Source organism: Triplophysa rosa, linkage group LG11 (genome assembly GCF_024868665.1).
Source record: "Triplophysa rosa linkage group LG11, Trosa_1v2, whole genome shotgun sequence".
Classification (NCBI taxonomy): Eukaryota; Metazoa; Chordata; class Actinopteri; order Cypriniformes; family Nemacheilidae; genus Triplophysa; species Triplophysa rosa.
This window is the reverse complement of record NC_079900.1, coordinates 6,025,390-6,036,504: the sequence shown is the minus strand read 5'-3', so window position 1 is coordinate 6,036,504 and position 11,115 is coordinate 6,025,390. Positions and strand designations below refer to the sequence as shown.

The 11,115-nt window shown below is 38.4% G+C and overlaps 2 protein-coding genes across 2 annotated transcripts; both read left to right on the top strand.

The window, feature by feature from the left end:
• Positions 1-289: 289 nt before the first annotated feature.
• adsl (adenylosuccinate lyase) lies at positions 290-5,891 on the top strand. Its single transcript, XM_057347055.1, has 13 exons — positions 290-528; positions 1,879-2,082; positions 2,255-2,299; positions 2,385-2,464; positions 2,839-3,010; positions 3,228-3,274; positions 3,402-3,492; positions 4,125-4,194; positions 4,345-4,492; positions 4,953-5,043; positions 5,164-5,253; positions 5,419-5,595; positions 5,725-5,891. The coding sequence occupies exons 1-13, from the start codon at positions 382-384 to the stop codon at positions 5,809-5,811; spliced, it is 1,449 nt and encodes a 482-aa protein (XP_057203038.1). The 5' UTR covers positions 290-381; the 3' UTR covers positions 5,812-5,891.
• A 109-nt stretch (positions 5,892-6,000) lies between these two features.
• Positions 6,001-10,250, top strand: tmem150b (transmembrane protein 150B). Its single transcript, XM_057347056.1, has 6 exons — positions 6,001-7,008; positions 7,121-7,180; positions 7,534-7,601; positions 7,675-7,802; positions 7,900-8,077; positions 8,217-10,250. Exons 1-6 carry the CDS (start codon positions 6,944-6,946, stop codon positions 8,414-8,416), a joined length of 699 nt encoding a protein of 232 aa, XP_057203039.1. The 5' UTR covers positions 6,001-6,943; the 3' UTR covers positions 8,417-10,250.
• The last annotated feature ends 865 nt before the right edge of the window (positions 10,251-11,115 follow it).

The window sequence follows — 11,115 nt, the reverse complement described above, 5'->3', positions numbered from 1 at the left end:
TGTACATAGTTAATTATTTCTGTGATATTTTAATGGCTCTTGCTTTCATCTTATATACTGTATGCCTATATAATTTTTATCTTAAATATCTATATCCAGTTTAATTTCACTTAAGTTTTGTAACATGCTTAATTTCATTTCATTTATTTTAATGTCTGTGAAGTACCATTTCTTACTGAAGCCTGTAAAATACGAACTCTCTGTTGTTGCGTTACAATTCTGCAGCCAGTAGAGGGCGTTTAAACCGAAACCCCATTGTGCCGTGTTTCGTTTTAAACTGTCGCAATCATTCTGCCGTCGCTCTGTCAGAAATGTCGCAGCGCTATCTGTCAGCCTTGAGTCAACTCGCGGTGCTTGGAGCTTCACTGACCCACTGCAAGCATGGAGGGATCCGGGGACGAGTTCATGAAATATCGCTCACCGCTGGTGTCTCGGTACGCTAGTAAAGAAATGGCTTATAACTTCAGCGACAGAAAAAAATTCACCACGTGGAGAAAACTGTGGATTTATCTGGCCAAAGCGGAGAAGGTTGGGCAGTTTATTTCTTTTGCAGTTATCCTTTATTAACTACACATTATTAATAATACTCGAATGATTCTTTGAATGCCAAGTGTGAAGTTTTTGACCTTGAAGAAGTGGAGATCTCAAGTTGCCATCTCTGAGTCTATAAATAGTTTGAAGGACTGTGTGCTAAGTACTTAAAGGTGCATATGAGTTATATTGCAAGATTTAATGTAACTTATATGTTTTACATTAATGTGTACTGGACTGGTTCATTGACAGTCTTATCAGATTGTTGCTATACCTTGGTAGTTGGAGGTTTACCATGGTACAGAATGGTAAGTTACTTGGGGTACTTTCAATAAGTCATATAATTTGTAGTTTCATGGCATGTTTTGCATGAAATCATCTATGTGCTTTTCTTGACCTTATAATGAAGGCTTATAATTCATAAACATTTGTTTTTCTGTATTTGTGACATAGTCAGAGCATGTTTGTAAACAGATGTGTTTCCTGACCTGTGAGAGAGGCAGGTAGGTACTAGCCTAGGGCTGATCCTAGATCAGTGGTACTCAGCAGATAAATCAGACGACCTATACATACACAACTAACCCGTTAACTCCGGCTCAGGTCAAAGGTCACAGATTTTTATAAGCCATAAAATCACAGTATCTCATCCATTGACAGAGAAGATACTCTTAGAATAGTTATCTGGATTAGAAATAGATATTATTGACGATAGATGTTGTGAAAGTGCTGGTTTATGGGTAGACATGTATGTTGGTTTGTTCAGCTCTGATCATTCAATACATCATATAGACTGTTTGATTAGCAGGGTAAAGTGTTTTGGAGACACAGCTGGCTGGTCATCTGACCTGGCTCGACCTAATTTTGCCAAGTGGTTGATGTCCTCAGGGCAACATATTTTGTTGACCTAAGGACAACATTTTTATAAATAAAACCTAAACCCACACCAAACCCCAACCCTAACCATAACTTACCCCTAAAATCAGAGGGAAATGATAAGTGAAAAACAGCTTTTCCCTCCTGGTGTCTGTTTCTAAAGACGAAGCAAGAATGCTTGTATATCATTCTGCTTGTATTACATTTTAAGCATTAAAGGGAAAGTTCACACAAAAATAAAAATGATGTCTTCATTTATTCAGCTTCATATCATTTAAAACCTGTATATGACAAAAGAAGAGATTTTGAAAAACATCTTCATACAATGGAAGTCAATGGGGTCCAACATTGTTTGGACGCCAACATTCTTATATCTTCTAGAATATCTTCTTTTGTGTGCTACAGAAAGAGAAAGTCATGGAGGTTTGGAATGCCATAAATGATGCAAGAATGTTCATTTTTCTCCTCCCGCAGGATTTGGGTCTGCCTATAACCGATGCCCAGGTGAGTGAGATGGAGTCTCATCTTGAGGACATTGACTTTGTCATGGCTGCTGAGGAGGAGAGAAAGTTACGGCATGATGTCATGGCCCATGTGCACACGTTCGCTCACTGCTGTCCCACTGCTGCTCCCATCATCCACCTGGGCGCCACTTCCTGTTATGTTGGAGACAATACGGTAAGGGGAACATGTTGTGGCCACTGTTTATGGGTTGTCATGGTAGAACTGTTGGTATTGTTTAGGTACAATGACCAAATTGTAATTATTGGAGTTAAATTAAAAGCTATAATTTAAAAACAAGCCACTAATCAGTATGAGGTTCCACTGATTCTCTTTTATTTATTTGTAGGATCTGATAATGCTGCGTGATGGGTTTTATATCCTGCTTCCAAAGGTTTGAATGTATGATATTTACAGTTATAAACAAAAACACTGCAGCCATCTAAAGCAATAAAGCTTTCAATCTTTCTGTCTTGTAGTTGGCTCGTGTCATTGACAGGTTGGGGAACTTTGCAGAGAAATATTCTGATCTGCCAACTTTGGGTTATACTCATTATCAGTGAGTATCCGTCCATCTCAGTACCAGAACACACACATACGCAACTGTTTATATCTGCTGTGTCAAGTATTTATATGTACTGTATATGACCTGTCACAAAGTTTTGTTTTGAGTTTGCATTTGCCCTGTGATATTTTATTTTAATGTGCATGAAAAATCAGGCCCTTTTTCCGTGACTTTTTTATTAGTTTGTTTTAATTTGTCCATCTCACTCTTTTTTCACTCCCCACTCATGTGTTGTGTAACCCGTATAACACCATTTACTTTGTAAATATCTATTTTACATAATAGTTTTGTCACTTAAAAAAAAAAAAAAACACTGTTATAGTACTTTTAATAATTGTTTTGATAAATTGGTTTATTTTCTCTCTCAGACCGGCTCAGTTGACCACCGTCGGGAAGCGAGCGTGTCTCTGGCTGCAGGATCTGGTCATGGACATGCGCAACCTTCAGCGTGCTAGAGACGACTTGCGTTTCCGGGGGGTCAAGGGAACCACGGGCACGCAGGCCAGCTTCCTGCAGCTCTTCCAGGGTGATCATGATAAGGTGATTATTATTTTACACTAGCTCAATATTTGCTGCACAGTTCTTATAGAGTTTTGATGATGATAGTGCCCCTACTGGTGATAAAGTGTAACTGAACAATTTCTGCATTAGTATTTTAGTGAAATAATTAGTTTTAAATGAATAAACCTTTAGATGCTTTTTATTCCAAACATTTTTCTGTAGTTGAACTGACCGGATACGTGTTATTTCCGCACAGGTGGAAGAGTTGGATAGAAAGGTCACAGAGATGGCTGGATTTCAAAAGTATGCTCTCATTGTTCTCATTGTACATACTATAAACTACTACTAAAATTACTCAAATTGCTATTAAATAGTGCATATTATGTGACCAGACTAACAGTGCAATCTGTTTTTCCTGCCTTTCTTCTAGATCGTATTTGGTGACCGGTCAAACATACAGTCGTAAGGTGGACATCGACTCGCTCTGCGTGCTGGCCAGCCTGGGAGCCACAGTACACAAGGTCACTAATACTGAAGCATATATATATGTGTTTATTCATATTGATCACAGATTAGCAAAAAGGTCAAATTAGGTTTCAATTAGAACACAGCTGCAGAAAAAATTAAGAGACCATTTCAAAAAGATTTTTTCCTGATTTTAAAATGTACTATTTATAAGTATTTGTTAAAGTAAAATGATCATTTTTGTTTCATTCTTTGAACTATTAACAATATTTCTCCCAAATTTCAAATAAAAATAATTTTGTTTCTGTTTACATTTATTTGCACAAAAGAAAAAAAAATGGAGAAACAGGTAAAATAACAGAAAATATGCTCTGTATTTTTTCAGACCTCAAATACTGCAAAGAAAACAAGTTCATATTCACTTATTCATATTCGCAAAACCACAGTAATGTTTGTACACATATCTGGTAAAAGTCAAAAAAGGTTACTTATGTGATAACTTGGATTTTTATCAGTTTTCATGCGTCTTGTCATGCCGTCAGTCTTTCACATTGCTGTTGGATGACTTTGTCACTCCTGAGATTTGATTTGGTTGAAATGCAACAGACACTGGACTGGTCACATGAACAGACATGTCAGTTTTCTCAAGATGATGATGTTTTTGTCATGTGTTTTTATGTTGCTGTAGATTTGCACGGATATCCGTCTGTTGGCTAATCTGAAAGAGATCGAGGAGCCTTTTGAAAAAGAGCAGATTGGTGAGTGTGTGTTGCAGGTGTGTATAGTAAATAATACAAACAAAAGGCTGGGACTTTACTGTTGAGCAAGGGTTTCTTCACAGGCGTAATGTGAACCTTTTTACCATGGTAAAATGGGTAACAAGCTCTTTCTCTCTGTTCTCTCTCCAGGCTCAAGTGCCATGCCATATAAAAGGAACCCCATGCGTGCCGAACGCTGCTGTAGTCTCGCTCGCCACCTGATGGCGCTGGTGTCGAACCCCCTGCATACGTCATCAGTGCAGTGGCTTGAAAGAACACTGGATGACAGCGCTAACAGGCACACACACTTCATTACACAATTACAATTGTGTTGTTCTTATCTGAACATACTGTGATGCACATGGATAATCAGATTCATTTTTTATTGTAAAACAAAGAAATGCACTGAATGCATTTGAAAAAACAGAATTATGCACCAGGCCACTAAACAAGTAGAACATTTGTGAAGTTGACCATGTTCACTCCTGTGTATAAAAGAGCAGGTTGTCACTTATTTTAAGCCGCAAAAGACAAAATCTTGTTGGAACATTCCCAGATCATGCTGGGGAGGTTTTCGCTCAAAAAGTTTTAAGCTGTCATTGAAGCAAAAGAGGGACGTTCTGAAATTCAGCTACATTTTAAAAACAAGCTAATCTGGAATTTCAATGATAATGTAATTTGTCATTTAAAACGTTTCAACTTATTATTATTGTGAAGACAACTGTGGGAAACTCTGATTTGTTAATGTGTGTACATAGGAGAATCTCTCTGCCTGAGTCTTTCCTCACCGCTGACATCATCCTCAGCACGATGCAGAACATCACCGAAGGACTCGTGGTCTATCCTAAGGTGTGTGTGTGTGCTTATATTTGAGCTGTAGGAAATAAAGGCAGGTTTATACTCCAAAAATGTAGAATCTCTAATTATTGTGAGCATCAGTCTGTTTATTGTGTCTCTATATGCATATAGGTGATTGAGAGGCATATTCGTCATGAGCTGCCCTTCATGGCTACTGAAAACATCATTATGGCCATGGTGAAGGCTGGAGGAAACAGACAGGTTAGAAAAAACAAAGAAATGGGGGCATGGGTTTCAAATGCTAAACTATTTCAAGTGCACGTTACAGCTTAAATGACAGTCATGGTTTGCTTAGACATAGTAATGTATATTGTACCTTTAACGGTGACGAGACATTCCCATCTGCTCTGTGCTAAACACCCACAGGACTGTCACGAGAAGATCCGGGTGCTTTCCCAGCAGGCTGCAGCCGTTGTCAAACAGGAAGGGGGAGACAATGACCTACTGGCACGGGTTCAAGCTGATCCATATTTTGCCCCCATACTGGGTCAACTGGATGCCCTTTTGGACCCCAAAACGTTCATCGGCCGAGCCCCACAACAGGTGCCTAAATTAGGATTGTTTAATCAAAACATCATTGAACGTCTTACAATTAGGGATGGTTCATGATAGCCTGCTAGTCGATTAGATGTGTGTTTTGATCATTTATTTCTCGCTCTCTCTTTCTGTCAGGTTACAAGATTTTTGTCGGAGGAGGTCAGACCTGTCATAGAGCCATACAAAAGTAAAATGGACGTGAAGATTGAACTGGAACTATGATGCGCGAAAAAAAGCAAGACGTTGTATGACTGACAAATCAAAGCTGAATGACAATGAATAAATGTTTTGCTCTTCATCTTCTCTGTGTCTTGCGACAAGTTTTGTAACAAAGATATCTTATAAATCACATTTGAATTCCATAAAGTTACTGAAGTCTGATATTTTAGAGTATTATGCACACATGATCACATACACGGTAATGTCAAGTAATGACTTTCTTTTTACCGTCTCTCTGTTTCCATGGTAATTTATGGCTAAATTGTGTGTAATTAGAGTAATGAGGTGGACGACCAACAGATTATGCCGTTATTTATAGTTGTGTGGTAATACTCGTACATCATCACAAGTCACCTCTATAAAGCATGACTATGCTGAAAATCATACTGTAGTGTCATGTCCAAAGGCAATGTTACGCAATATTCCATTTACAGGACAGGTGAGAATATTTGCACTGGAGTGGGTTTGGGTTTATGTACCTCTAAACAGCTTGTGTGGTTGTGGAAACCTTTGTCATACAACCATAAATCAATAACGCTGGCACAAAGTCCACAACCACACATGGTTTGAAATGAGCAATGATACTGTGCCATACTCAAGAACATCACCCCGCATCTCTGAAATGTTTCTTCACACATTCAATTAAAGGAAAGAAGTAGAAGATAATATAGGTGAGTTTTGAACTTGTGTTCCATACTTTATTTCTTCCATTAAACAATAAACAAGGGGAAATGTTTATGCTGGTTGAGAGCCAAAACAAAAGGATGTGAATTATCCATAGAAATCACTGCCTGTCTGTTTTTTACCGTTTTGGCTCGATTGGTTTTCTGGGCAGATTTAGTAGTTCGTTTTTTGTAACATGGGATGCTCAGTACTGCTCATTTAAAATTTCAGTCCTAACAGTCTGGCACCTTAACATGCTAAATCGATAATAACTGGTGGTTAGTTTGTAAAAATCTCAGTTCTGGGATACCTGTCTGTTAACATGGGTTTGTGATGGGAATGGGTGTAGCCTTGCACGTTGTTCTCTGTCTGAGCATCAGCGGGTTAACTCGTACACAAAGTTCACTTTACTTGCATGTAAGTTGCTATATTTAAAACATGGTTTATCTACAGGTGATCTGATTGAGCCGTCATGTGGGCGTGGGCATTGCTACCCGTCACCCTGGCAGTGTTTGGAACTGTTGGCCTTTGGGTTGTGTAAGTCATTCTTTCATGTTTTATTCTATAGCCCCTTATTTATATATGATTGAAACTAAATATATATATATATAATAATGCAACTCTCTTTGTCTGTGACTTTGTGTGGCAGATATGGCATAGCTGTGCACAATAATACAGTTAATATAACTGTAGAATTCCCTTATATCAGGTATGCTCTCTCTCTGTTATTTTTTCTCTGATTGAAAACATTTAAAGGGATAAAAATGCTTTTATCATTTACTCACCCTCTTGTCATTTCACACCAGTATGACTTTCTTCCTTCCGCAGAACACAAAAGAAGATATTTCGAAAAATGTCGGTAACCGAACATTAGCGGTACCTATTCACGTCTATTGCATGGACACAAAACCAAGTCATGGTTCCACTGTTGTTTCACGGTTACTTTAAAATATCTTCTTTTGTGTTATGCAGAAGGTTTGTAATGACAAGAGGGTGAGTAAATGATGACAGAATTGTCATTGTCGGGTGAATTAACTATCCCTTTTTTATGATCTTCTGTAGCGTATGTGGTTCATACAACCCCCAAAGCTGCCTGTTTGCTCAAATCTGCAACATATGCTGTGTGTTAGGTGCGTCCTTTAATTTCATTTAGAAAAACATGAACTTCTAAATGACATTTGCTCTCGGGTTGTCTCTCTTCAGCTATGTGGATCGTCTCGATCAGGTTTCAGCAGATACAGGATTACGGTTGTGCATCTCGTACAAACACAGCCGGTCTGGTGCTTGGATTCATCTCTAGCATTGGGATTTCTATTCTTGGAAACTTCCAGGTAAACATGCACTTCTTTTGTGGTTTGTTCTTGCCTGTTGTTGTTTTCATCGTTTATTTTTATGCCTGATTTGGCACACCTTTATGTTTTTATTCAGCAATCGGTACAATTGGAAGTTCATCTGCTTGGGGCATTCTTGGCCTTCTTCCTGGGTTTGGTTTACTTCTGGATCCAGACGTGGCTTACCTACAGCGCCCAGCCATCACATGACCGGCGGTGGGTGGGGCCAGTGCGCATCATCCTCTGTGGCATGTGTACATGTTTGGTCATCAGCAGTATCCTTCAGCTCTAAATGAGAAGTTCAACCGAACTGTTATATGAGGCTTTGCAAATGCATTTCCTGTAAGTTTAATAAGCGAACTGGTATGAATTATTCAATTGTTAAATGTTTTTCTTAACATGCTGTCTTTTCAGTGGTTGTTCTGCACAATGTAAAGTATCGCTCTGAGGCCGCTATATGTGAGTGGTTCCTGGTCATGTGCTTCTTTGCACTGTTTGGGGTTTTTGCGGCGGAATTCAGACACATTGACTTCCATAAGTTCACCGTACAGAAGGAGGGCATGAAAACAGCCAATGATGCCAATGGAGTATGGACATTGCAGGAAATTCATTAAAAAGCAGATGATTTTTCAGATGTGTACAATAGTGACTGTGGTAACGAGACGCACGCACACACACACGCGCACACACGCACACACACGCACGCACGCACACACACGCACGCACGCACACATGCACGCACACACACACACACACACGCACACACACACAAGGTGGAGGAAAGTGATATGGTTGAGGACCACAAAAGACAAACATAACACTCCTATTTCAAATAGACTTGCCTTCATCTGGTGTTCCTACTATCAGTTTTACTGTGTATGTTATCTGTTCAGTACTTGAATTCCTTGGAAATATAGCAGTGTCTCAGAATGCCCACCAGTAATGATTTTTCTAAGGCATGTTTAAAATGTAAATGTCCTAATTTAACTAAAGCTTACTCCTGGCCTAATCTGAGCCCTGTCTGGGAAACCACCCCATAATATACTTGGTAAAAGAACAGTTCACCCAAAAATGAACATTCTGTCTTCATTTACTCAAGTTGTTCCAAATCTGACCTGTATACATTTCGTTGTTCTGATGAACACAGAAAGATATTTGGAAGAATGCTTGTAACCAAAAAGTTCCTGGCCACCATTGACTACCATAGGGAAAATTGCTTTATACATTTCTTTGTTCTGTTGAACACAAAGGAAGATATTTTGAAGAATGTAGGGAAACAAACAGTTCCGGGGCACTTTTGACTACCATTGTCATTTTTCCTGCTATGATATTCAATGGTGGCCAAGAACTGTTTGGTTACAAGCATTATTCCAAATATCTTTGTGTTCATCGCAACAAATATTTAGATCAACTCGAGTGTGTGTACATGATGACAGAATTTCAGTTTTGGGTGAACAGTCCCTTTAACGTGTGTACAGTACCATATCAGTCTAACAATACCTCAAACCTGCTGTCTTTGTTTTTTGTAACTATACTCAATTTCTTTTTTTTAATTATTTTTTAATTTGCTCTAAATATATGTTTGGTCTAAATATAAAACTGGCAAAGAAAAATAAATCCCCGGGCGGTGCAGTGATAGCTGCCCACTGCTCCGGGGGTACGTGTGTTCACTACTCTCTGGATGGGTTAAATGCAGAGGTCACATTTCGTTGCCTTGTACCTTCGTACATGTGCAATGACAATAAATTGAATCTAAATCTAAAAAAATCTAAAAATCTAAATGTGCATAAACCTTAATGTAAAACAGTCTACTAAGTGAACTTTATAGCAAAGCAAAGAAAAAAGACTTCCCATTAGAATAATCACCATCATTCAACTGTATATGGCTCGTTCTTCTGTGGGAGACAAAAGAACATACTTTGACAAATGCTTCAGTGTCCATAAAATGGAAATCAATGGGGTCCAATGTTGTTTGGTTGCTAACGTTCTTTAAAATATCTTCTTTTGTGTTCTTCAGAAGAAAGTCATACAGGTTTAGAATGATGTGAGGGTGAGTAAATGATGAAACGACTCCAAAGTTTTCATCCTCATAGACAGGGGATATTAAAACTGTCAATAATATTAAATTGTGGTGAAAGTGTATTTACATGCAGCAATCACCAGATGGAGCTCTGGGCACAAGGTTTTTGCTCATGTTTGCACGTATTCGGGTCCTAACCAAGACAGGTGTATCTGGTTGATAAAAATGATTGAAAGTCTTACTAAAATAATTTTAGAGACTCATCAATAATTCTGGTGTGGATCAGAACTGTAAGATAGAACAAATCGAATAACACGAGCTGGCCATCAAATAAGCCATTTATAATGTGGATTTGGACATTTTTCTGATGGGAAACAGCAGCAGAGAGCTCTCTGTGATCCTCAAGACCACATTCTTTCACATACACATGCCGCTCAATGGGTGGTTGTTGGGGGGCTGGAGAAAGAGAGGAGGGACAGAAGGGGGAGAAATGAAAGGAAGGACCTTAAATGTTTAATGTTGTAAAAAAAGTCCTGGGAATGGGCTTTGGGTATTTCTATCTCTTTTCTATTTTGATACTCTTTCATGATTAGTGTTATTCTAATATGTGGACTGTGTCTTTTGAATGTCTGCTTGGTTTGTTTGTGTATTTTGGGGGATCGGGTCAGATGAGAAATGCTGTTGTCCAAACATTGACATACTCAATGTAACTCAATGTATCTCAAATTGTGCATAGATGGACAAACCCAAAACAATTTTTATCTATGTATTTTTATGTTGTATTGTTTTTTTAATGTTAGATAATATATAAGATACATATTTGTATTGATAGAAGTTACAATGGGATGGCGAAATGCAATTGGTTTTATTCATTTTTAAGTTGTATTAAAGGGATATTTCACCGGCAAATCAAAGTTTCCTCATGTTTACTCGCCCTCAAGGCATCCTGACTGAATATGACTTTCTTCTTGAAGAATAATGCAGTCGAAGTTATAATACTATGTATAATTTTACTTCCTAGTGTTAGAATGGGAGTGAATGGGCGTTGACTTTTTGAAGCTCCAAAAAGTGCATCCATCGATGAAAGAACTGCTTGACACAGCTGTCTTCTGAAGCGATTCGATGCGTTTGTTTAAAGGGGTCATATGACAGGGTTAAAACGAATATTATCGTTTGTTTTAGATGTAAAGCAATGTGTATACACGATTTAACGTTCATAAACGCTGTTTTTTCCACATACCGTGCATGTTTGTATCTCCTCTTTGCCCCGCCTCTATGAAACGCGCAGATTTT

Bases quoted from the DNA above. Each gene is read 5' to 3' on its own strand.
- adsl (XM_057347055.1), top strand. From the start codon at position 382: ATGGAGGGATCCGGGGACGAGTTCATGAAATATCGCTCACCGCTGGTG. The intron at 2,300-2,384 runs GTTTGAATGTAT...TCTGTCTTGTAG, and splicing joins TTTATATCCTGCTTCCAAAG to TTGGCTCGTGTCATTGACAG. The intron at 5,044-5,163 runs GTGTGTGTGTGT...ATATGCATATAG, and splicing joins GACTCGTGGTCTATCCTAAG to GTGATTGAGAGGCATATTCG.
- tmem150b (XM_057347056.1), top strand. From the start codon at position 6,944: ATGTGGGCGTGGGCATTGCTACCCGTCACCCTGGCAGTGTTTGGAACT. The intron at 7,181-7,533 runs GTATGCTCTCTC...GATCTTCTGTAG, and splicing joins GTAGAATTCCCTTATATCAG to CGTATGTGGTTCATACAACC. The intron at 7,602-7,674 runs GTGCGTCCTTTA...GTCTCTCTTCAG, and splicing joins CAACATATGCTGTGTGTTAG to CTATGTGGATCGTCTCGATC.